Source organism: Oreochromis aureus, linkage group 5 (genome assembly GCF_013358895.1).
Source record: "Oreochromis aureus strain Israel breed Guangdong linkage group 5, ZZ_aureus, whole genome shotgun sequence".
Classification (NCBI taxonomy): Eukaryota; Metazoa; Chordata; class Actinopteri; order Cichliformes; family Cichlidae; genus Oreochromis; species Oreochromis aureus.
Window position 1 is genome coordinate 4,980,416 of NC_052946.1, and position 27,237 is coordinate 5,007,652.

General features: G+C 41.7%; 1 protein-coding gene across 6 annotated transcripts in view; it reads left to right on the forward strand.

The window, feature by feature from the left end:
• The window catches only part of iqsec1b (IQ motif and Sec7 domain ArfGEF 1b), a 287,807-nt gene that overhangs the window by 223,268 nt on the left and 37,302 nt on the right, over positions 1-27,237 (forward strand). Inside the window, exon 1 of one of the 6 annotated variants that reach the window (XM_039612115.1) lies at positions 3,159-3,565. The exons of 4 other annotated variants lie outside the window; for them this stretch is intronic. In XM_039612115.1, coding sequence (XP_039468049.1) covers positions 3,519-3,565 — 47 coding nt within the window. In that variant the 5' untranslated portion in view covers positions 3,159-3,518. Of the gene's footprint in view, positions 1-3,158; positions 3,566-21,982; positions 22,109-27,237 lie in introns of those variants that run through there. One more of the 6 variants, XM_039612113.1, reaches the window with a different exon arrangement.

A 27,237-nucleotide genomic window follows, 5' to 3' on the forward strand; every position in this document is an offset into this window, starting at 1 on the left:
AAACACATTTGTTTGATACAAGATTTCGGCTGCTTGGCAGTTCAGCGCCTCATTTGTCATGTTTCGTTTCAAAATGAGCCTGCAGACAGGCCAGTTTAGCACCCAGACGTTTTAGTGAGCAATGTTGGTAGAACAAATGCAGAATGTGGTTTGACGTTATCTTGCTGAAAAAAGCAAGACCTTTCACTGGATAGCAGTATACTGCATATTCCACCCAAACATGTAAATATCATTCAAGATTAATGAGTTAGTTGAGCCATGTGCAGTAAAGTACTGCCATGTAATTACAGGTTACATAATATTACATCCAATGACGGGTTTCTGTAAGTGTCCTCAGCCCACTCTGGAATTTTCACTACAGAATTGTTTCTGTTTATAATGCTGCACCAACCGTTATTGTTTTTAGCTCTGTGCCTTGTATACAGAGATCTGTCTAGATTCTGGATTTCGCAGATTATTTGGACTTTGGCATTAAGAACTGTTGAGGCTCTCTGTGTTTAGTCTCTCACAGAGTGGTAAACCTCTACAAACAAACTGATTGCTCAGAGGTTACACCTTGGACTTCAAGTGGTCCTAGTCCTGGTCCCCGTTTCCAAAGCCACCATTTCAAAGGTAACAGGACTGCAAGCAAATGGTCATAATAATTTTGGTCACTCTATAGTCACTAAAAACTGTTTTCCTACTGTGACAGACTGTAGCTAAGAAAATAGCTACTTTATTTGTGAGCTTCTCAAGGATACACGTCTGACAGTGTGTCTGTACTGACTGACCATGGAACTTTGTTAAAGAAATTAGAGTGTGGACATTCTGGTGTTGTCTGGCCTGCGAGTAAACATTTTTTAGCTGATACACTAGCAGCTTGTTCGCCCAGACTGCACCACCCAGTAGCAGATATGGCTCGTAGCGGTCAGTTTGATATCAGTCACTCTTTCTGTGATTTTCTTCATGGCATGAAAAGGAAACATCAAAGTACGAATCCCCTGTCAAATCAATCTGCTGTGTGAATGTGTACAGAGTGTGGCAGTGCAGTCACTGTGGTTCACAGCTCTGTTGCCTGTGGCCACTGATTCTCCCTTTTGTTGATTAGCTTGCATTACATGTTAATTATATCTGCCATTTTTCATCTGTTTCTGCTCTTGTTTCTTCATTGAATTGAAATATTGTGAAAATATTGTGAGTCTTTATCAAGCAGATAATTCACATCTTCCACTGACGTTTTTATACTGTAGCATTAGTATCAGCATTCATTCTAACTCTTAATAGCCGACCCAACCATGAGAGTGGAGGTCAAAGATAGACAGAGAAATGTTCGGCAGCTGCTCATATAGGAAGACCACAGAGACCAGCAGGGAATGGAAATACTTGGTTATTCTTAAACATCTAAAATAACAAAGGCAAAGGTCTCAGATGGTCACTCTAAGGATTTCCTTTACTATGTGTCAGCATATCGTTTACATGCAGCTGAAGCTTGTTTGGAGCAGTTGATATGCCTAGCTGTTATGGTTATTTAGGTCACTACACTATAATACTGTAGTGTAGATGCTACTAGCAAAAAGTAAATTCTAATCACTTCTTTACCCTATATGAATCAAACTCAAATACACTGTATGTACAAACATAAGAAACCAAGGTATCTTGTTTAATTTTCCAATACATTTCAAAAATTTGTACCTGTAACAAAGGATAGATTATAGATGTATTTTTAAGTACTGAATGAGAACTTCTTCAGCGAGTTATTGATATTTAAAATAAAATGATTTTTAATCCATTATATTCTGATAAACAAACAGGTAGCAATGATGATTAATGTCCAAGGGTGGTTTTATGTTTTCAAGTCTAGGATAAAAACAACATGCATGTATGCCAGATTGTACATACACCTGAAAATGTCACTACGGTTCATACTGTGTGAAAAAGATCCATTCAACAGTCCTCAGTCCTCACTCAGTGCAAAAATAAGAAATAAATTCCAAGTAATCCGTAGTAGAAAGTTCAGCTAATAACCAGTGTCAACATTTAAACATGTACTGATGTAGGCTAGTTTTTTTCTAACTCTCCCCATGAGTTCAGTTGAGCTTCTTTCAAGTCTTTGTCTGCATCACGAGTTATCCTGCATTCAAAGTTCAAGTTTCCTTTGCTGGAACACAGAGCACCTCTCCTCCTTTCTGTCATTCTTTGTAGCTGTAGGATTTTCAGACTGCACAGCTGTTCGCAGCTAAAGCCCCTTCCAGACACGCAGCTGCAATTGAAGGTGTCAGTGTCATGTGTGGAAAAGCTGCTGACTTTTCTACAGAAGAAAGATCTTAGACCTCAGACCTGGTGATATTTATGCATTGGTATCATTACGGTAGAAGTGTGCATGAGTGCATTAACACTGGCAAATATGAATTAGTGGCATAAATGTAACTTCATATAGGCAGTGTTTTTCTACTTCTTATTTAATAGCACCATTACATGACATTTTTCATTCTCTCCATCTAGCCTGTCCTTATCTTGCTTCTTAAATGCTCTTGAAGCATGAACAAGATTACTGCCAGACATGGCAGTTTAAGAAGTGATGCTTAAAAAGCTGCAACCTAATCCTAGACTGCACTCAAAGCAACAGTCTTTACAAAAAATCAGCTATTAAAAATATAAAAAATAGGAGAGTAAATACTTGGTCCAGTTAACTCAGTTGCTTAACTGAACCGTAAACCCTCACGCATTACACACTGGGTGCATTGTCTCTACACAGCAAAGAGTTTTTTTTACTTTTTCTTTACATTCCACTTCACTGACTCAGCATGTTGACTTGGATGTTTATTTTCCTCTTACTGCTGTTTAAAGATGGCTGACAAATGATGCATCTCACCCACTGTAGCATGACCAAAATAATCTTATGCCCTCATTCAGCAGCAGCGTGTTTCACGACCCTTAGGTCAGATACCATCTATTGAGAGTTTGTGAAAAACAGTGAGACTTGACACCACAGGAGAAAACAATACCTGAACCTTTGCACATCCCGTACTGAGCCAGTGGGATGATTTAGAGGAGGAATGGCGTGGCAGCAGTAAAAGATAAGCTACTGAGGAAAGGGGCTGCAGCCAGCTAGTGGAATGTGAACACTCGCTAGTGTTACACACTAAAGCAAGAAGGGATTTTCCTCCCTGTCTGGTCCACTTAGAAGCTGGCCTTACTTGGTAATGCTGGATAAGTCTCTGCTCTGCTCTCCTCAGACAAGAACAGCTTGTGTCTACTTTTGCAAATGTAGAATAAAGAAACGAAAAAAGGGGAACTCAGAAAGGAGCAATGACTGAGAAAACCCAGCCTACAGGACAGAGAATTAGTCATTTTTTCTCAGGAGTGAGTAAAGACTAGTACATGTTTTGTGGTCAAGAGAAGAGAGAGAGAAGGAGTGGCATGGGTGGATGCTGCTTCTCCTGAGGCAGGCTTTTTCTAGCTCTGAGTTGCCTAAAAACATTTGGGTCTCTCATTCAAGAACTTAAACAAGCCAAATCTGTCCTGACGATGTCAGGGGCATGTGGAATCTAATGTGGAAATACTGCATTTCAGTGCGGACGATAAGGTAGGGGGATCTTCTTACTCCAGAGCTCAACAGTGTGGTGTTGGTGTGTGGCTGGGAAAGCATTCAGGCTCATGCTGGTTGCTTCCCCGGGGTAACGCTTTTTAATAAAATTGGACACCTGTAGATCAGGGGTGGTAAATTAGCCTTTTCTTTTTTAAATAGATTATTGCAACATGAGTTAGGCTGCAATATGAGACTGTATGGTTTACCACAAGTTTAAAAACAAACTTTTAAAGCTGTGGTATGCAAAAGATCATCAGATGACTTATGATCAAAAGTTGTTTAGTTGATTTCTGTTTTTTTTTCTCTATTTTAAATCATTGAAATCCATTGTTTTCACCATTTAGTCTATCAAATGTTACAGAATAGTGAAAACATCCATCTTGAAGCAACTCATTTTTATACAAGAGCCCAAACATCCAAATGTATGGTTCTTCAGATTGAAAGTACCAGTTTAATTAGCTTAGTGTTGATCCAGTAAATACTTGGCATTTTTCTTTGAAAAATGGCTGCTGAGCATCTGAGTGGTCCCTGTGACCCTTCTGTGACCACATGTCACTGATTGAGTACCTACCAGTTTCTTAACAGCTATGATTTTTTAATCATGTTCATCTTCCCAAATAAACAGAATTATAATATCCACGCTGTAACCCTCCAGTGCTGTCTGGGATTTAGAACTAGAGGTCTTTCAATTACGCCCAGAGTTTTGGACTTTTTAATCTGAGATGTGTCCAAAGGGGTGATCCAAGCTCAGCAAGACACAACTCTAATACAAGGATAATTAGATCTGTGTCAGGAAAATGAAACCCTACCCAACTTTATTAGACCAGAGCAGTTAATGTAGAATATGGTCCCAGTACGATGCAGGTACCATCAGGTCAGGTCTCGTTTCCTCTGAACCAGCTGGACCCATAATGACCTCTATCAGGAACCACTTACTGAAAGTATTGATTATTAAATTAGTCGTATAATTTGATGACTTAATCGGCAAAGTGTTTCAGCAGTAGTTTAGAAAAACAGTGTTGTTTCTTTGGAGATGACTGGAAGAAGACTTACTATGCTTCGTTCCATGCAGTGCCCTCCATCTGTGTTGTCGTATTAAACATACTAAGGATGCTGCAGGGGATGGGCTGAAGCATTAATGGTTCCTCACAGTGGTTTCACCACAGCAAGGCTAAAATTAGTGGCCACTGTGGCTAGAGCAGCCTGACTCAGCAGTAGACAATCACCATTCATAAACTGCTACGGCCTGTAATTCCAGTCTCCTTGGGTCTGCCGGCCACAACACAAATGTTCCTCCTGGGATTCTCAGCAAGTCCAGGCGTTATATTGAATTTCTGATCTCTGTCTGGTTCTGCGCACGCAAACAGCCTTGTGTAACTTGGCCATCAGACATTTTCCGTCCGTGCTGATTTCTCATGAATGCCACAGTTACATGCTTTTTCCTCTTGGCTTGGAGTCCCTTCTGTCTGCTCTGCTAAAATTGACCGCACATTTACTCACACATATACACATGATCTGGAGGCAAATGTGTGGTGTTTTTAAATAGCTGACTTTAATTAGCCTGGTCTATATTTACATTAGTCTCTTTTTTTTGCCACTTTTTCATAGTAACAGTGGCAGCAGAAGAAGATTCTAACACAACATTTAAGAAGATTGACATTTTCTGCTTTCCAGCATTGTCGTGGTGCTTCGTCTTCTTTTACCCACATCCACATCTCTGTACGGGGAATGAGGTGGACTTTCAGTTTAATAAATTTGTGAAAATTACAAGTAGTTGACACAGGATTTTTTGGACTTGTAACCTCAGTTCTTGGGTTGTTTTGCATAATTAAAACCTTTTGCAGTGTTATTGCTGTCTCTGACAGAGTGACCTTTTGTAGCCCTCCTCTCTCTAAGCTGATGGTAGAGCAGCATGTCTGCAGAACATTCCTGAGGACAGAAGTCATAGCTCAATAACTCACGTGCTCACATGCAGGTCCTCCTTTTCTCTCACCCTGTTTCTCTGATTCTTCTCCAGAATGTCTGTCTGCATACCAACCCCATCTGTGAGTGTGAGGTATTCACTCTCTGTAGGGAATTTTAACCTGCTTTTGTATTAAATTCCCTGTAAAGAGCCTGGCTGCACAGCAGAGGCTGTCCCAATCTTTGTTTGAACTCTTAGCAGAATGTGTTTAGTTCAAAGACTGTGTTCATGCAGCCCATTTAAAAAGGTTTGCCAGTGAAATAGTAGAAGCTAGCAAACCTGATCTGCTAGGAGTGCAGACATTATTTATTTAACTTGGGGACTCAGACTGGAGTTGCAGCCTGTTCGAGGTGACCTACAGTGGAGTACGTGTCTGTGTGTCTGCTTGTCTGCTTCCTGTGCTCCTAGTCTCCCCGACGAGAGGAAATACAGTTTCCCTCCTGAACTGGACAACAAACCCTCAGATGTCTGGACAATTACTGTAGCTCTGCGCAGCTTCCTGGCATCCGTTTAAACACGGCAGTTGAGAGTTGTCTACAAGCAGATGTTCGCCTGTGTTGTGAATCGATACCCACCTGGTCTTCCATAAAGGCTGCACTTTAATGGTAAAGTCATTTCTGCCTTAAGCGGGGAGTGGTGGTGTAGAGGGCCTTGTGTAAAGAGTACGGAGCGGAGTCAGTGAGCTGTTGGCCATTCACTGTCTGACAGAACCTCCCTCTGCCCTGTCACTGGTGAAGAGCAGCTGCAGTATCTCAGAAGCTTTCTGCCGTCGAACACCTGAGGCAGGCAGGCGGGAGGCAGACGAGCTTTTAACACAACCAAGACACAGACAGAGCACCTAGGAGGAGGCGTATGGTGAGTGTGGGTCTAATTCACGCTGAAAGAATTGTTTAAGGAAATGCAGATGTTAATAGATGTTTGCTGGTCTGCACTCTAGAATAATGTCACATGATGAGAAAATTGCATTTTATGTTCTTGTGCTCTGTGTGTGCTGGGATGTCAGTCGGTATAACTGACGTGTGTGTTCACTGCATTACTGTGTCACTGTACTTCTGCCATTCCTCAGCAATTTCACATTTTTTGTCCTTAACGTGGAAGGAATTCTTTTCATCCTGATTAGGCTTGTTTGACTCACTGTGGTGTCACTGACGACTGGTGTCACGAAACTATAGCTATAGCCTATATCTCTGCAACTAGACATAGTGTTGTGTTTAGCTGTTTCTGTCGTTACTTTTGGAAAAAGTCGAACGTCAGGATAATGCATAAGTGCTATAGACTTTTGTCCCTTAATAAGCTGCTTGTTGTTGGACTGCATGCCAATATTGTGTTATAAATAATTTAACACCACAGTGTCTTATTGCCGCCTGTAATTTGATCCAGGTCTTCTTTCCTGGACTCCTATTTGGACTCTGTGTTTGTTTTTTTCTGTCTCGTGTGTTTAAACTTTTAATCATATTTAATCCAAATGTGTTCACCTGGATCCTGATTGATAAAGTGAACTACAGGGCTCAGCCCAAGACATTATCAGAGGCAAAAAATGACAAGTCAGTACTACTTTACCTTTTAAATATTTCATAGTTTATGTAATTCATTTATTTTAAATGAACCAGCTTAAGGGTATTGGCAGTGCTAACTCAACATTAGCTCTAGTTCCCTGTACTCCTATGCCTATACCTAGTCTATATAAAACAAAAAGTGGTTAAACGCTCCAGCTGGTGAGGTATAGGCTAACCCCAAATATCATCATTTAATAAAGTTTAGAAATCAGTTTCACTGGTGAGAAATCTGAGCAAAGAACCATATTATAATACAATAAGTACTTCAAGAGCTCAAACTTTCCTTTATTCTTTTGAAAAGTATTTCCAGAGGTTTGTAGTGAAATAAAAATTTTTGAAACACTTTTTGATATAATTTACACAATATTTTGATTTATGATGATATATACACGTAGCATTCATTTCATAGTTTACTTAAATATGTTTAAATGATTAGTAATAAAGATCAAGTGAAAAAGGTTTTTCTCAGGAACATTGTATGTGTATTCAGATTGTACAGTTACTGTAATGTACATGAAAAAGCGTTATAAAATGAGTCTACTTCATTTACATGAGTGAGTGCTGTCCCAGTTAAATGAATATAGAAGTTAAACGTGGACACATTCTGTTGGTAGATGTCACATGTTCCCGCCTCTACTGAAACAGAGAGCATCTGAATGTTTAGCTTACAGTTCTACAGGAAAAAAGGGAGAAAACTGGGCAATAATGTTAATGTTGCATTTGAAACCTTCTTTTCACCGTGTCTGCATATACACAGCAGGTGAGGAGATAAACCATAATATTTCAGTTAGACAAGAACTCTAATAATGATCTCAGTACATGCTTGGATGAAATTATAATGGATTTAAATTGCCATAATCAAGAATAAATGTCTCAAAAATAATGGCGTGTCACTGTAGCTCAGAAAACTGCTGCGCTCTGAGTCCCTTTTTAATCACTATCAGGTGCCACTAGCGGTGACCGATGGCCCCGTCAATAATGATCGGATAGTTGCTCTTGGGGGGAGGGGGACGCCACTGCCACCTGGGGTCCTCCTCCATCTTTTATACATGCCAGTGAGGCCAAGCTCATCAAACATTAATGGCCAAAGCTTGGATCGCTCTACCTCCGTCAGCTAGGCTATGACCCTGAGCTGTCAGTGGTCCAGGAGAGGTACTCCCGACCCGGCCCTAGCTGCCCCGTGAAGCCTGAATTCACTCTGACTCTGGTAACAGCAATGTGCCAGTTGGTCACGGCCCTCTGATGGATTAGAAGCCCGGCAGTGCTCTCATAGTACCCCATAACCAATTAAAATCTAAACTAACCATATTCACCAGGACCTTTCCCTTCCAAAGTGCTTTTCCCAGTATGGTGTGAGCCAGGCCATTATCCTCAGGAAAGGCTCCGCCTCCATCTTTGTAAACTCAGAAAGGATTGCTAGGTTCCAGCTGGAAGTGGCACTCACCTGCATTTACCAGTGTGAACACCCTGCTAACATCAGGCTGGTCACATATTATGCATTTGCAATTGTTTGAGTCGAGTTATCGCCCCAAACCTCTGGGTAGTCAAGTAGAAGGTTTTGAGAAGGAAACACAAGCGGCTATTTTTCTAATTAAACACAATTTCGAATATTGCTCTCTCGTTTAAAAAGTCTGAATACATCTTCACCTGGAACGTGCAATTGAACTTTTTGTTTCAGTTTTCATCTCATAAAAACAAAGGAGCAAAGCATGAATGAATAAAAGAGAGAGGTTAAGCTCTCGGCTATTCACTTCATGAACCGCTTAGTTAATATGACTGCAGCGTAGTTTATAATGTTCAGCCACGTAGCTAATCAATAGGGGGCTAATGGTTCCTGGAACACCTCCTGCTTCGTGCCCACGCCCTTCAGCTTGTATTATGGGAGCGTATCGTTCACTGGCAGCTTGGGGTTTTTGTTTTCACTGTTGTGTAGCATATGCCAGGAGCGGCAGTGTGTCGACAGAGGATGGACATTAGTGCTGTTACTGCTTGAGGAAATGCATGTTGTTAATGGTGTTGTGCATTTGCAAAGGCTGCAGGCAAGTGTTTTATTATATGTTTGGACTGCATGTTGTCACCCCATGTGTTTTGCATCACACTGATTAATTGTGCAAATCTGAGAAATGCACTTTTACAATAGAATAATAACAGTAATTAGAGACACACTTTCCTTATTGTAAGCTGCTGCATCAATTGTGTTGACTCTTTCTGACCTCTTTACGCCTGTTCTCCTCCCACTTCTACCTCCTGCTGGCCACCCACCCTTTAACTAAACCCCCCATCCCCTAACTCACCCCACCCAGCTTTCATTCTCTTTCCCTCATCTCCTCCTCTTCATCCGCTTTTATTATTTCTGGTTGAAGTCTGCAATCAATTAGTATGAGAGAAGGCCCAATCAATTCCCGCTCATTTGCAATTCCTGCCCGTTAAACACTTTCCTTTATTACCAATGTCATAATTAATGCGGAGGAGATTGAAGGGTGGGGGAGTAGAAGGGGGTGGGAGAGTCTTTGCCTTATCGCCTGCTGCTCATCCAGACATCACTAATCATGAATGTAGTGGGCCATGCTTGCTTTGTACAGTAGGCCCAACAGTAAAGAAGTGAAGCTGGACTTGGCGACAGACGCTTTACAGTTCTGTTCATATGACAGTCAGTGAATGCACTGCTATGGAGAAGCAAATATATATTGCGTATGTTCTGAACGTCGTCACAAGAGTAAACTCGGGGAGCCTGTGTTGGTAACTGTCCCCCAAGGACAAACTGTCCACAATGTCAGAATTTGCTCAAGGCCATCCTTCTTTTTTTTTTTATTAATTTATTTATTTTGCATGACTGCTTTCTTCAGTGGAGTGTGATGCAGAAAACAGTTTGGGCCTTTTGTGCCAAACCTTTTGCAACAAAGATAAGCACATTTTCTGCAGTGCTGCAAACACAAATGACTGCAAATTATGCTCTTGCATTTTTGGCTCATTTAAAATCAAGCCAGAAAAAGAAAAAAGAAAATGTTGAAAGGTGATTACAGCTAAAATCATTATCACTTATAAATGCCTGAAATGTTCCTACACTTGTCTGTGGACTCAGTGGTTTTGGTTTGGATTATTATCTTATGTTTAAAGTTAATTCATGTTAAGATTTTCTTGTTCTTAGGTTTGGTTTCTGTTTTGTATTTTGAGCTCCTTTTGTTCTGTGTCTCTGTGTTCCCTCCCTGTTGCCATGACTTATGTCCAGGGTTGCACATAAGTGGTCCGCAGGTGCGCATTCACTGTCTGTTCATGTAAATAAAGCTCACACATTGCAACGTCGGTGCCTTCAACCTCACACAGCTGCCGCTGCAGCCGTGACAACACTATCTACAAAACAAGTCTACAAGCAAAATTAGATTAATGAAACCCGTGCATTGGCTACTTACTATTAACCAGCATATGTTAATGAATCAGAATCATTTTAAATCAGACTCTCAATCTGCTATCGCAAACACCCCCAATCCCCAGCTTTCATAGAGCATTGGTGTTACAGGATTCAAATGTGTGACTTGTGTGACTATAGAAACTGACATAATAGGGTCCAAGAAGGAAGTCACAAAAGACAAAGTTTCATTGGGAGTGGTGATGGTTTAATAATATTTTTAATGAAATTTCAGATAATAAAAGAAATCCTGTATTTGTGCATGCACTGTTTGAATGTAGTCATACACTCTCCAGTGTATATGACCAAGTTTATTGTACAATGAGTTTTCCAGCAATGCTACACAAAATAATAAAAGCACAGAGTAAGGGCTATAAACAAGTACAACATTTCCACAGAAACACAAAAAAAATCACAAATGAACAAAACATGAAAACAGCTGTGAAACCACCACTCAGAGATTCAAAGTGACTGCAAATGGCCCTCGCCTCCTCAATGTGACGTTTCCAGGGGTCCATTGTCTTAGAAAGGGTCTATGGCTAGTAGATGTGCACAGGTGTGTGGAAGCATGTTTTATGAGCAGCAGGATGAGATGGTAGTGTAACTGGGGAGGGGGGGTGCAGGTGGTGGACCAGTGGTAATTACTGGGAAGCCCTGCTGCTCAGTTAGTGGTCCCAACACACCAGTCTGTCTTCTTCTCGACCCTAATGAAAAGCCTTTTAATATCTGATTAGCTTTTAATGTCACTCTGCGGGAGTGGGTGTGGTCTGGAGACCTTTATTAGAGACTAGGAAAATGGGCCTGTGTGCCCTGGCAGTTTGTCATTTTTGATTGAAGAGCTGAGGGATGCAGGTGGAGATATAATTACACCGGAGGTCAGTAATGTTTTCATAAGTGTGTGGTTGCATGTTTATATGCAGCCTTTTATGGTTTCTTCCTAGTCTCCATTTCAGCCCGCCGAGGTGTCCCTTTGATGGATTGTACAGATAAAGTATTTGATGACACAGGAGAGCTCGGGCCCATTAGAAATTCATAGCAGATTATCCACACAGCTCAAATGAAAATGGACATCAGCGACATAATGGCTGTCGTTGGCATTTTCCACCACTTTCTGTGATATTGTTTCCTTTTCATGACTTTACCACTCTCATTTTTGAAAACAACAATTCTTCAAAGAGTCGCTAACAATCGTATTGTTCTGCGTGTGCTTCGCGCCGGCAGCTTTCATCCGATCGCCTCTATCGAGTCACGGTGACAAGAGCTCTCTTGCAGAAATGAGCTCTCATGCTGCATCAATACGAGTTCTCTTTGAAGGAAGTCCATGCAAACAATTTGTGGACTTTTTGTTGTATTCTTTTCCTATTTGTTCTTTTTTCAAAGTTTTGTTTTCACTGTTTGACTAAAACCTCGTCACAGATGTCGCTGAATCATCATTTTTCACCAGAGACAGCACTTTGGAAAGATGCTTTGTAGTGACAGTCCAGAAGCATGCCACACATGTATTTAATATCTGGCTGTGCAAAGCAGCCAGGACTTAAAGGTAGTGGGTTTTTGTCGGGCTGTTTGATTGCCGCTCGGCTGTAGCTGTGTGTGTGTGCTGTGTGAAATGTGTTCAGCTGTTATGGTGCATATGGTGCATACTTGTTAAATATAAATGGCCGCCGAATAGATTGTGGCAGGTGAATGCTAAAGCTCAAAGGAAATTCCTGTCCAAGTCTTTAGTCTTACAAGTTTAGCTTTAATAGATTTGCACATGATTCAGTAGCCGTTTGCTGGCCTGTTTAAACCTGAAACATGGGGTCAAAGAGGTTTTTTTAAACACTTACATACCTTGATTTGTGAGCAAATCAATTCTAACGTAAGACAGATTAAGCCAGCGATGTCAAAGTCATTTTACATTGCAGGCCACGTACAGCCCACTTTGATCTTATGCGGGTTAGGGTTAGAGATAACTTGATATGAGAAAAAGAAGTGAAGTTTCAACATTGAGTCTCAGTTTTTCTACATGATAAAAAAAATGCTGCTGTGGTAAATGAAAGAAGTCTGTCAGCACCACTCTTTGGTCTTAAATTGTAAGAACTAAATGTGTAAAATTAAGAAATCTATAATTACACAATTTGATGTAGTATGAATGGCCATGGAGGACGTCTTTGTCATTAGGAAAAGCTATAAAACTTGTAAAAAATAGAGTGAAAAGTCCAGAATTTATGTCTTACTTCACATTTTTCAAAGCCATCCAATGAGCCAGATTGACTAGGGCTGACTCTGGCCCCTGGGCCTTATGTTTGACATCCCTGGAGTAGGCCAATGTATCAGAATCCTGTAGCCTGTGAACTTTCCAAAGTGTACCATTCAAAATAATAAAGAAACAGAAACATATTTCCTTTAAAACTATAAATTTGTCCATGTATCCTCCACGGACTTGTCTTTCAAACAGCCTGCTCTGACTTTTCACAGAGGCACAGCAACCACAGCGATCATTAATTAGTCACTTGCTTGGTTGATGCTGTTTATGATGCAATCCATGGATGTCTCCAAGGGGCATCAATTAAGTGAAAGTCACTGGCATGTCTGTTTTGCACAAGGTATCCTTTAGCAGTAGTGCATGATGCACCAGTTTATGTTATTAGTGAGACATATCTGTCACTCTCAGCTCACCTTTTTTCTGCATGCAGGACCGCTATTGTGATGAGGCATATTTTACCCCAAACTAAGATCTAGTCCTAAAACTACTCTGTCAGAGTAGTTTTGAGTGCTTTAATCTCGCCACAGAGGTTTTTTTTGTATATGGGGAAATCTTTTAAATGTTTAAATTTATGGAATGAATGCACACATGCATGGCACATGTTTGATTGCAGACTTTATCTCAGGATTAAAATCTTTCAATAACCGACATCAAGGCACCAATGCTAAAGAATGCCTTCTTCATGATGAAAAGAAGCAGGTAGCATCTGATTAAACTGCACTTCATGAAAACCTGCCATAAGAATGTGTCGTATTAGCCCACTGGGCAATCCACTGATCCCTAAGGTTCATGTGGCTTGCGTGTCTTTAGCATACCCTAGTGTGTCAGAACACGCTTGCTCAGACACGGACCAGTTGGAATGGACACAGTGCACGTCTGTTGTGGTCGCTAATATGCAAGGAACACTCAAGCACTGCTTCTATGCAGCAGCATTAAAAATTGCCACATGAACACACTGATTAATTTATAAGTCATGCGAGAGGGGCATAGGCAGTGCACCCAAAAACAATCCCAGATAAGCTGCACAGTGTGAGAGTTCTTTTCTTCTACACAGACAGATTGTGATTTGCGTGTCTGTGCGTGTAAATGGGTATGAGAGAGAGAGAGAGCATAAAACTGAGATGCTCCTTTCAGTTCAGGATGAAGAGAAATAAAAAGACGCCTGAGATATTCGGAGAAGTGGGGATTGGTGGGGGTGGGGATTGGCTTCAAGTCTTCTCAAATTTTTTAGAAAGACTTGGAGACTCTTTCCAAAGAATGCTTCTGCCATTGTCCCACTCTGGCTCTGCTTTTAAATGATCAGATCATCTCATGAAAACCCCTCCCTACAATCAGTAGCAGTGCATCTGCATTTATGGTTTGTTAGCATCCAAACTGTTATATCGAAGACGTTTCTGTCACAAATCCAGCAACAGTACGCTTCTTATTGAACTCTCGTACTACATCAGATTCATCTTTAAAGTGATGCATGGCGTCGGGCCATGAGGTGGCACTCAGCTGCCTGACGGTAAACACTCATTAATTTCAGCTCTGCCAGAGCACACAAACATCTGCCGTCTGTTGCCGCGGTGACTCAATGGACCCCATCCAGCAGTCACCGTAGCATGCCTTTCTGCGCACTGTATTTCAGTGCACACAGTGCCAGCCGGTCCTGGTACCAAAACAAAGTGGACGCCTCCTCCTGGCTTGAAGCAGGGCCGCTGTGTGTTAGAAGGAATCCCGGATCCTGCGCAGAGCCTGCTGCTTGCTCACATGTGCGTGGACGGATGTTTAAATGCTCTGACAGAAGCCCTCACGCAGCACAACCCAGGCCCTCGCTGCCTTTCTGCAAAGCCCGTCTGTGCTGACATCGCACGCTTTGGAGCAAGGCCTGGTTTCATTTTTGAGGATTCTCCTCAGATTCTGTTTCCTGCACAGAGATGCTTTTCTGAGGAAGTGACTAATCATTTCTATCAGAGTGATAACATCAACCTGGTCTGTGTGAAGTGTCTGCTTAGATTTGTGCAGCCATTATCAGCTTGAGCTACTTTATTCATCGTACAACAAAAAAAAAAGCCACGATTCAATTAGTAGATCCAGGAGGCCGCTGTGAGAAAGCGGACATGCTGTGAGCGCTGTCTTTAGTAGCGTGTTACATCTGGACACATCTGGAATGTTGTGACAGGCTGTCAGGAGACGGTGTCTTGCTTTCTTACGCCGACTCGTTTCTCTTCGTGGCGTTGAAGCCGACAGTACTGATGTGGTGTCAGAAATAGTGCCAGCACAACACCAAGCCGCTGGGCTCTGGGCGCCTCTAATGAGCTCCCCTGAGTGGTTAGCAGGCCGATGAAGATGGCCCGTCCTCTCTCCTCCCCCTCGCTCAGCGTGCTCGCCTCTAATTGGTGGGAGAAGAAAGAGAGACTTCACACTAACAGGAGACAAAGCTTTGGTCAAAGTGAGTGAGACAAAAAGTAAAAGAAAAATCTATTTCTGCCTCGTGTGAAAGCAGGTTCTCTCACCCCAATTATAATTTCTGGCAAAGGCCCGAGGTTTACATCGTCCAGTATGTCCTGAGCCCGAGGAGAAAGACATGCGTGACGCGAGCAGAGTCAGGTGTTCATTTTGGAAGATGGGAGACTCTGATGTGCCAAATGAATGCTGCTTTTTCACCTAGTTTTAATCACACTGTTGGCTCTTAGTATCAAAGTGCTCTTCCGGATGTACTAAAGGGTGCAATGACTGGAATAATGACGCCCTCTACTGCTCAGTTAGCAACACAGCCAACAGAGGGAAACTAAATCAACAGGGGACCGTGGTACATGTTAGCTCAGCTCAACCACCAAAGGATCCAGAGGGAAACACAGGGAAATGTTTTTATTTTTTTATTAATTCTAATAAAGGCGTGGCTGTAGTTTAAGAGGTGGAGCAAGCCATCTACTAATCAAGTAATATTCCACTATAACTGAGCATATTGTTGCTATGAGACACGTCTGGACAGTGTTCAGTGTGTGTGTGAATGCAGCTCAAAGCAGAGGCTTGATAACTGCTCAGGGCGTAAAGCTCAGGCAATTATGACATGAAATCTTTATGTTTCGGTTCTTTTTATCAAAGCAAGCTTGTAGCAACATTATTCAAGGACATATTTTGGATTTTAAAAATGTATTTAAGCATTCTGGTGTCACAGTAGCACACCCACATGTGCCAAGAGCCAGTTTTTCCAGGAAGAACAGTGTACCAGTGTCATTTGGCTCACCTGTAACAGGATTTAATGTTGTGTGCACACATCGCATTACGTGGAGACAAAATGTGCAGAAACAAACTAAATTCTTGTGCAAAGTGTGCTAAAGTATTAGCAAGAAGAAAAATGGATGCTTAAATAAATTAAAAGGCTTGATGTGTTGATTCTGTTGATCATCCATATTTATTAGTCATTTAGTCCATCAGTTGCACAGCCAAATTAAATTGCTGCTTGGGGGCCAAAAATGAGCTGCTGGGTTCTTTTGCTCTCTGTTATCTTTAGAAACTGATTTTTAAGACACCAGTGATGCACAAGCAGTAAGTTAGCGTCCAATAGAATTCCTTTCTTAGGTTAGTGGTTCATATATGGATTTCTCCACAAAAACCTATGAATCTACAAACATTTTAAATTTACTGTGGTTGTAGTTGATTATCATACACATTCAGAGTCAGAGAATATTTATTTTTTCATATATTGATCTCTGAGTGTATCGGAGCCTCGTGAAAGACTGGTGACCTGGCCCCTGCCTTTCACCATATCGATAGATGGATGGAAGGCAGAAAATGGTAAAAGTTGTTCTACCTCAGCCTTCATCAGGATGAAATTGAAGCTCCTTTTGCTCTGGATTGTTTGCCCGGTGTGAAAATATTAATTGAAAGCCACAGAAAAGTACTTACAGTGTACGGCTTCAGTGGACTACACTGTGCTACTATGTTCCGAAACACTGTTACCATAGTGTGAACCCGGAGCTTCAGACAAACCAGTCTTGATCATTTAAAACGCTCTATTACATCAACTATTTCTCAAGGCTGTACCTCTGTTATGTAACTCCTACATCTGCCCAGCTCTAATTACAAACCCCGTCTGAGCTGTCTCAAGGATGTCACGCCTAAAACTTTTCCTTGATCTTCTTCTGTATGGCACTGTCTTTGCTTCTATTCCATTCTCTCTCGCATTTCTGAGATCACTCTGTGTCCACACATTAGTTGTCATGCATTCAAGGCCGTTTTTCAGAAGTTGGCTGGACACAATAAATTCTCATTTTCTGTGTAAATGCCTTCCATTTAAACGCATTCACACTAAGCTTAAAAATGGTCGGCCAACACAAACTGTAACCTGCCTATTTGTGTCTGGATTAATCTTTGTGTTCAATGAATGCCTGCAGTAATTCTGTTCTCAACTCTGAGATGATGCATTCACATTTCTTTTCTTTAATTCAAACCAAAGTTTAGAAATCCAAAAATATTACAAAAAATATATGAAATAAAATGTAAAAAATTAGCGCGTTGCTAATCGGCTAATTTTTTTATTCATCAGAAACCTGTGATCATGAGTCTTTCTGTGCAAAAATGATGATTGGCTAATTTCATATGAAGCGTAGTGCTGGCTGCTTCAGGCCAGTATAGCACGGTGGCTGCTGGTGCTTTGCAACTCGCCTCAACCCTTTATATTATTCATGCTATGTCATGTCATGGTTGTTAATATCTGCTCTATTTTTAAAGTGAGTTTTGTTGCTTCTCTCCCTGCGTTTTGGCCTTCAGTGTATGAAATTGGATAAGTGTGGAAGTCTTTGAACAGAGCTGTAAAACCAAATATGTATAACTGCCATATGGTTAATTTCCATGTAACTAGTCTTACAGCCCAGACCCAGAACTTAGCCATTGAGCACTTGCTGCTGCATATAGTGACTTGACACTCTGGGGGCACTGTTTGTTGAGATTTATAAACTGTAAGTCAAGCTGAAATGTGAGTGAGGAGGGGTCAGTGTGTTGTTGGCTCAACCTGTGAATGATCTAAGAACCAGCTAGCCAACTAGCCAGAGAGCTTCATAATTACGTCACCACCTCTACACACTTTCCTAGCAATGCTAACATCAAACACAGCAGTAACAAAGCAATCTCCTCCCCCTAGGATCCTGCTGCTTCAAGTTCATGTCAACACTGAAGTTCTGTTTTGTTACAAAGTAACATAGTTTGGCGGTCATCCTGATATAATCTGTTCTTGTTTCTAAGAACTACTGTTTTAGCAAAGTGAATATGCTGCTCTAAAATTATGCAGTATTTAATCAAGACTTGGTGAAGTGGCTTCAGATCAGGTTTCTTATTCCTCCTTTCTTCTTCTACTCTTGCTTCTACTTCTTTCACCTGCTCCCTTCACGGGTCACCACAGGGGATCATCTGGCTCCATTCACCCCAACCCCAACATCCTCCTTCATAACATCAACTCTCTGCATGTCACTACATCCAAGAACCCCCTTTGTGGTCTTCCTCTTTTCCTCTTGCCTGGCAGTTCCGTCTTCAACATCCTTTGTCCAATATATCCACTATCCCTGCTCTGCACATGTCCAGACCATTTCAATCATTCCTCCTCCAAACTGCTCAACCTGAGCTGTCCCTGTGATGTACGCCTTTCAAATCCACTCCATCTTGGTCATTCTGATTGGAAACCTGAACATCTTAACCTCTTCAGCTCTGCCACCTCCAGCTCAGCCTCATGACTTTTTGCTAGTTCCACCATCTCTGAACCACACACCATAGCAGGTCTCACCACCATCTTGTGGTCCCAGATCAGGCACTGGCTCTGAATTTTTCCTCAAACTGCCAAATAGGACAAGGAACAATAGCGACTCATCCAAGAATCTCTTCTATCTGAAGTCAAAGCTACGTTATTTTTTTTATACATAAAAGAGATAAATAGGAGCCTCTTTCTTGCACATAGAAACTTAAACTGGATTCAAACTGGAAAGTGTTACCATATACTAAAAAAATATACTTTTTAAAAAATTGCACTTTTTTTGAATTATCAGCCTTTTCCAGCTAGATTTAAAAGGCTGAAAGATCTCTGTGACTTTCTTCGTGCTCTTCCTCTGGTTTGTTCTGCAACATTTAAAACGCTGCCGCTGATGCCTGTGATGTCACAGGCTGTCCTGCTTTCAGAGGCTTATGGAGAAACGATAACAAGCTCCTTTATCCTCATTAGCGCCATTACATTATGACGTAGCCTCCAGCTATTGTTGTCTTTCTCCGTCTCCCCTTTGTTTTCCTTCCCTCTCCTTCCCTTCCCTTCCTGAGACACAACCAGCCAGACAATGTGTATCTTAGTTAACTTTGTCTCCAGAAGAGACAGGTGAGAAAAGGTGAAGAAAGCATAACGTTATCGAGGAAATCTCAGGGCTGCCTGCTACAACTCTGTCCCACTAGAAATGGTGGAAACACAAAAACTACATTTGCTCACAAGAAAGGTGCTAAAAACAACTCATGAGTGTCTCTTTCAAACAGATATTCTGATATACATTAGATGCACATGTATAATCAAATCAATGTTTCTGACCCAGAGCTTATTCCATATCTTTTTATTATTCCATATCTATTTATGCAGTCTGTGCTTGTGACTGGTGGAATTCACATCAGTTAGTGTTGTTAAAGCTAATATGGGAGCACATATGTAAAACAGTTTTTCCCTAACTGAGCAGCAACTTCTAAGAAGAAATGAAGCTAGTGTGGAAGTTGAAATAGCTGCTGTGAGGCTGACTGCATCATTCCCCACAGAAAGCTCATAGGGGACATAGGGGTTATTCTTAAACTTGTTCAGGCTCAAATTTTTGCATTATTAGATATCGGGCTCCATTGAGTGTCAGATGGGATCTTGCTAGGCTGCTGGCTTTTTGTTTGCTCTCATCTCAGCTAATACCACTCTGAACTCAACGTCTCCCTTGTGTGATGCTGTTTGTGGCTTTTGGAGCATTTTAGTGGAAATAATTTGACCTGCTGTGGGGTTAAACTCATCCAAGAAGTTTATGCTTCAGGTTTTCTGACTAAAATCCTAGTATTGTATTAGCCTGTTAGCACTACATAGGTAGGTATATGTACTCCAAATCCACCCTTTTGCCCTGTCTTTCTGTTTTTGCTGTCTTAACTTGAGTTTTATCTTTTAGAAACAGCAAACTAAAAACATGACTTGATTCAGTAATCTGGCTTTCTTCGAGGTGCTGTCATGTCGGTGTCACTTGTTTGCAGAATGAATTATTTGAAGCTACTAGTAGTTATTTTTATTCTCGCTGCAGGGAACGCGCTGGTGTAAACAGCTAAGGCAGATTTTTTTTTTGGCAGCACATGGAAGAGAAATATTTAAACCTAGGTGATGTGATCTAAACTGGGACGCCACCTGTCAGGAGGAGCCATTAATGGGAAATCCCATTACCAGTAATCCTATAGGCCCAGTGATAGGAGCACAGTAAGTAGTCTCCACTCTCTCCTTCTGTCTGTTTCCCGTGGCCTCGCTGTATAAACAGTAGTGGCCACAAGCCTGTGAGTGCCAGTCTTGGAAGAGGGCATGACCCCTGGCAAACTTCCTGCAAGTGGACAGAGAAACGAGCTGAGGATATTAATGCCGTTCCATGCCAGCTGCAGTTCATTGTCGAAACAGTGAGTCGTACCCTCTTAGAAGCTCCTTCATTTTAAAAAAGGACGCTTCTCTCTGTTAGTCTGTTTAATTGACTTCCATCGTCTGTCAGATACAGGACTGCGTGCTTCATCACCACCTTTCAGCCAGCTTTGTCAGCTTCAGCAATGCTTATCACCTCACAGTTTTTAGCTAAATTTAGACCACTGGCTTAATACCATGCTGCTGTGTTATTGTTGTTGATGGTGGTGGTGTTGTAGTAATGGGTGTCAGCTAAGCATAGAAACCAAGTAGAGCTCAAAGTCAGTACTAATGGTAGTACTTAACTTTAGTACTGATTTGGAGGTATTTTCAATTCAGATACTTTGGGTTATTATCCAAAAAGTAGCATTATCTCACAGCTAGAAGGCAGCTGGTTCAAACCTTGTGGTAGGTAAGGGCCTTTCTGTGTGTTTCTCTGTGAGTTTCCACAGTTAAGTTGTTACGATATCTGGTAATTCAAAATTTAATATGAGTGTAATACAAGGTAGATAAATTGCTCAAGTGCGTGGATTCACATATGCGTATGAAAAAGGTAATATGGCTTTTTAAGTACCACTTCATTCCAATCCATAAATAGTCAAAGTTCTTAAATAAAAGCATTTAAAATTGGTCAAATCACAAAAGGTTACCAATGTGCCAAAGCATCCTGACCACCTAAGTAGCTAATATGCTGTCAGTCTTTGCATGCAGCCAAATTAGCTCTAACCGATCAGAGGTCTTCTAGAGTCCAGGCCTCAAAGATTCCTCTATCTATCTGGTGCCAAGACATTAGCAGCACATCCTATAGGTCATGTAAGCTGTGACTTAGAATGGGATCAGACTTATTCCAACACTTCCTCCAAAGTCCTGCTGCTGTTGATGGTAAGTCACACCACCGTCAGAATGTGGTCTCTCTACTGTCAAGTTACCATCATGTGAACTTTGCAGTTTGGGTCCTGCCTTTTTCAATCATATCTTTATACCTGCTGATTGATCCCACATACAACATACAGGTAATATTTTTTTGTTTTGGCTCAGTGGAGTAAATATGCACTTTTTTTTCTCCAAGCAAGCTATCAGTTATCACTGTCAGTCTAAAATCTTCACAATATCAAACTCAGAGGCTTACTCAGCGAAAACAGATAATTTCTTGTTCAGACATAGGGGTAAAATTCAACATTTTCCCAGAAGAATCATTGATGTTTACGCCTCTATTTCCCACTTTGCTGTCTGCATGTTTCCCTGCAATCAAACTCGGAGCAGTTCATCTCATTAATTACCGCACATTCGCCCAGAGAGGAGAATAAGCCGGTGCATGAAAAGGCTGCATGCACTCAGGTCTCAGTGCTGCCTCCCTCTCTCTCGCTCTTTGTCAGTGTGAAGGACTAGGTGCAGAGAAAAACCTTGACCTTGCTGTGCTGCCAGCGAGCGGCAAGGACTTGCCGGGCTGCGTCAGGCTGGACACACAACTCCACTGAGAGGGAGGGAGTGAGTGGGGGTTAGAGAGAGAGAAACAGAGAGTTAGAGAAAGGGAATAGAGGAGGGGCTATGCTGAGAGAGTGACAGAGAGTGGTGGTGGTGGTGGTGGTGTTGAGGGGACTCAGAGTACAGCAGGGCCCGAGCTGTCTCTCTCTCTCCCTGAAGCTGGAGGTGAATGTGGAAGGATGGTCCCTCGCCTTCACGCTGCCAGTGTCGACCATATGCCGGGCTGCTCGCTGTCTCTCGCTGCCGGTAGGGCTGCTTCTCCTCGTGCTTCTGTTATTTTCATTTTCTGTCATGTCATACCTGCATATTGGCTTAGCTGGGACTACTTTTTCTTTTTTTTTTAATCTTTGGAGTGTGTGTGAGGTGAGAGCAGAGACGGAGAAAAAGAGTGCTTGCGGGCTACGTATGATCTTGTTTACACCCGCTGCCTGAGCAGGTGTCTGGCAGAGATGACTGCAGCAGCTGCAAATGCACTGTGCCCACCCCCCACCCCACATCCCACCACTTCCACCCTCGCTCATCACTCCCTCTTCCCCATCTCTCTCCTATAGTCTGATGTCATGGCAGCTGATGTTTGCTGCCTGCTGCTCGCTGTAGCAAACTGGGGTTGAAGGGACAGTCCAACTTCTCAGACAGCGCCTGGACTGTTGTTGTCCTTTATCTCTGACCCCCCTATCCCCCCCAGCCCCCATCTCCTCTCCCTCTATGCAGAGGCAGATGTGTCCTCCGAGCAGCCTTGCAAACCAGGGGTTGTGCACTTGTTGTTGATGTTTTTTCTCTTTGGTGTTGTCTTTAACTCTGCTGCATCCTGGTTCTACTTTTGCTGAGCGCAGGCGTCCGTGTGATGAATTCCTATTGATCCTTTAAACAGACCCAGGAATAGTTCATTACATCAGGCTTCTCTCTGCTGACCTAGACAGCATTCAGCGTACAAAGTGGACAGGCTCCTGTGCCATACTAACCATTACTGTGAATGAGATGGAGGGTCCTCAGCAGTCACTCCCCTCTGCCTTGTACCAGTACTCATTGGCTTGCATATCTTAATACGGTTTAATAATATTAATTCAATATTAATTCATCCTGCTTTGGCCCGCAGCACAGGATTACGTGTAACTTGTGTGATTTTTTTTTTTTTCCTGTATGTAGCCTGACAGCCCACACCCAGGGCTTTCAGGCTCTGAGGCCAGAACTGTTTTTTCGGTTCTTGGTTTCTGTCCTCAGGGGCAGGATTTTCAGGTTGGGTAGATTATGCAGCATTAAGCTGCCTGGTATCAGATAATTCTACAATGATGAAATCCTCTAGGGTTATAAATTAAAATGGGTTGAGCTCTGCCGTTGTGTTGCACTCATGAGAATGTTTGTGACTCTACGCTTTTTTAGGGTTTAGATTCAGTGCATCACAGCTGTTGCTAAACAGGAAATTTGTTGCCTTGTCCAACGTTTAGGAAGACATTTCCTGCCTGCTTTGAATCTGTAGCTCCAAATCACTCCAAGAGTGAAGTACGCAGAAGGATTTAGGCTGTTTTTTTTTTAATGCAAACTACATCAGCGAGTGCTCGATAAATCACAGGCTCATCAGAAGAGTTTTTAGGAGGACGAATCAAAGGAGGTGAAAAGGAGCCAGGAAGCTTTGACAAGCTCCTGATGACTCATCTTGCATATGATTTGAAAGGCATTAGGTATGGGCCCAGCCGGCCGGACAGAGGCTCACTCTGCTGGCCCATCATTCATTATCACTCCAAGGAGACTCCACTCTAGGATAATGATTCTGATTGGAGTCTGCTGAGGTTGAATGGATTCCAAAATCTGATGCACAGAGTCATCAGAGCCACAGTTGTTCTCATCTTCAAAATTTGAGTTGCCCTCTTTGTGTTTGGACAAGTGAATTATATGCGGCAAGAATGCTAGAGTGATATACTCAAAGAATCCTAATTAGAAATGTTGAGAAATTTTTTAGATTATAGTCACTCTTTACATTTTTGCATATGCACAGTCCAACCTTTCTCATTCCCAGAGTGTCATTGACCATTTGGTCAAAGCATGTGGTCTGCCAGTTTATGCACACAAGATGTCCTTCAGTGGTGGAGAGTGATGCACAGGGTGAGACAGGCCTTTCACTCCAAACTGGTGCAGGCTCACTGTGAAGGGAACATTTCAGCCCAAACTTGTTCAAGTCCAAGCCGTCATGTTTTGGAACCACCACAATTTCCCATTCTTGTTGTCTTTTTTATTGCCGTGCTTGACGACCACTCGTGACTTTTGACCCCTGCATGGTTCTAGAGAACAGGCAAACAAATGGCTTTATGGTGGCCGTGCACTTCTGATTGTTGTGTTACTAATTGATTGGCTCTACGTTATACCTGAGGATGTGGGCATTACTGTTTAGATGAGAAAGTACAAGTCTTTGTACACACACAATTCTCTGCCTCTCAAATGCCCAGTGATAAGACGTATGGTTCCAGCCAGTCTGCAATAGAGATTACAGCCTGTTTATGCCTGCCCAGCATTGGTCCACTGGGTCTCTAGGATTGGTGTCAACAGGTTGCCATAAAGCCCAATAACATGTGGCAGGGAAAGGCTGCAGGGGATTATTATGCTGGTGCTCACCTCGTCTCTTCCTATTATTACCACAATTACTGTCAGCAGATATAACAGGGGTTCTTGAGATGCTCTAAACTGTGAACGATTGTGTGTCATAGTGATTTAGTTTCACTACTACAACAAGTAGTGCCGTTAGTCACAACGCATAGTTGATGCAGAATGGCAAACCCAGTACATGAATGAGTATTCTGCATGCTGTAACAGGCTGACAGTTTCCTGTGGGATGAAATCAGGCCTTTATATAAAGGGCGGTTTAAGGGGGGGAGGGAAGTGTTTTTCAAGTGACAATCAAGTGAAAAAGAAAGTTTTTACCCTACTCTGTGTCGTCCTGTGAAAAATATAGTATATCCCATTATTCTGTATGTTGTAAAACCAGTTTTAGCAGCACTAACTTGAAGTAATCATTTTCTCTACCTCACTATGGAGCAATCATTGGCCCACTTGTTTTTGCCATGTTGCTTCAGTTCATTGACATTTGCAGGGATTTGCACATGCACAGCTCTCTTAAGGTCCTGATACAGCATTTCAGTCATGTTGAGAAATGAAAGCAGTAACAGTATGCTTAGGTTTCTGCGGACCATGCAGACTCCTGTGTAAACTTTCCTCTTCATATGACTGTATTTTTCTTGTTGGGTGTGTAACCTTGCAAAGGAGATTCCTCCATTTGATCTGTTTTTGATATGCTCACGGTCTAAGCCCCCCTTAATCCCTAACCCTAGTTCTAATCCTAACCCTACATGAAAGTGTAAATTGTCTTAGGAAAACCGTTCATCAAAGTCTAGAAAAGCAGGGGAAAAACAAAATAGCAAATATTAAAAATAAAACTTGGGTGTTTGTTTACCCAAACCTAAATGAACCTAAACTCATATATGGCAAAAAAAAACAAAAAAACAAAAGACATTCATAAACTTTTTCTGTCCGTGGGTGTCAAAATGTGCACAATGTGCACAAACACAATGTAAAGACATACAAATGAAGCTTGTTTTTGTGACTGTTTATGGTTCAAATAAATCCACACTGTACCTCTGTGTTGTTACAAACATAAAGTGAATGGAGCTTTCATAGCGGGCATACTTTTCCTGTACTCTTGCTAAGGAAAATGGGAATACGATTGTGTATTTGCATGTAGGATCAGTGGAAAATCTCCTCACACGAAGCTTTGTGTGCTGCTTAAGATTATCTATCCCTGTGTCAGTGTGAAACATGTGGTTCTACCCTGGTTCATTTGTCCACATAAACAAAAACCAAACATTCAATAAACAGATGCTTACGCTGAAGTAACTTACTGGCCCTCAGGGAATTAATGCACTGATCATGAATTGTAGTATCTCCTGTTCTCTGTCCCCTTGCACCCTGTCATTTCTCTGAGTTAGTTGAAATATTATTGTTGAGTTATAAAGTACAGTGTATCCTGAGTCTTTAGCATGTGGTGTCAAAAGTTGGAACTGTTTTTTTCCACTTGTACTCTAGGTCTGCATTTGTAGCCAGATTGGCCATGGTGACTGTGGCTTGGCAGCTGAGTTTTCCACATTTCTACTCAAGGAAAACACTTCCAGAGGTGCAGCTAGTCAGCTTCCAATTGCTGGAATGTGAAGAGAGAGGATGTACCGCTGGATGTAATGCTTAAAAGAAAGACTTATTAGAGCTGTTGGAATTTCATGATAAGCAAATAGCAGCTCATTTGCAGACTAATTTTTGTTATTTCTCAAATGAGTCTTGGTGTGATTCTTAAGGCAGACTGAGGTCAGATAGGCAAATAATTTCAGCCATGTGCTTTGTGCTCTATCTCAAGGTAGGTAACTTTCATTGAGTATGGATTTTCAAATAGATTCCTAACTGGAAGTAAAAGTGCTAAATGAGCTTAAAGTGAAGAATATAATGCTGTTAAATGCTTAATTGATGCATCCAACTGGACACTCAGCAGCTGAAACAACTGTGTGAGACATTTACAAGCTCTATTTGGTCTAAGAAGTGTTAGCCATTTTCTCACACCCAGAAAAATATGTTTGTTGGAATGAATTAATGACAAAATTTAGATTTCTTTTTGAGCGTGATGAGTTTTGGCACCCAGCTGCTGGAGTTGGCATCAAATTCACGCTTGTTGTTAAAGATGTAGTCCAGTCCACATTCATCTCTTATTTCCAGCTTAGTACAATTTAGGATGAACTGAGGGGTTGTACTAAGCCTGAAACATTGTTTTAGCATTATTTCCCCTGTCTTCAAGCAAGCTTTCATCCCATTGGCTGTCCTTTACACACAAAAGTTTAAAACAAAGGTAGGCAGGGCTTTAGTGCAATCAGCCAAGCTGTGTGAAAATGTCCATATGAGACACTCCCAGTTTGTATGAAATAGAGAACCAAGTACTAAAAGATAAACATGAATTAAAGTGGTTTAAAATAATGGAAAATGCATAAACAATAAACTTTGCTGAGAATCATCACAGTTTTTAAGTTTAAAGAAGTGCAATGACAATCTCACAGCAGCATAGCAAACATGAACTGTTGCTAATTTGGTGTCAAAATGTCACAGTTCTGTGGGGGAGTGGGGGGGGGGGCTCATTAGGGGATGGAACAATTTTGAGTTTGTACTCAAGAAATGATTTCTTGCATATATTAGCTGTGTGTATGGGAAATTTCAAAATCAGTTCAGTAGATCATGGTGATAATCTCGCTTCTTGGAAAGAAAATGAGAGATCATGAAAGATGATTGTCTTCTGGGAATTCTTGCTGCTGGGAATCCACCTCAGTAGGATTTTTTTTAGAAAACAGCCACTG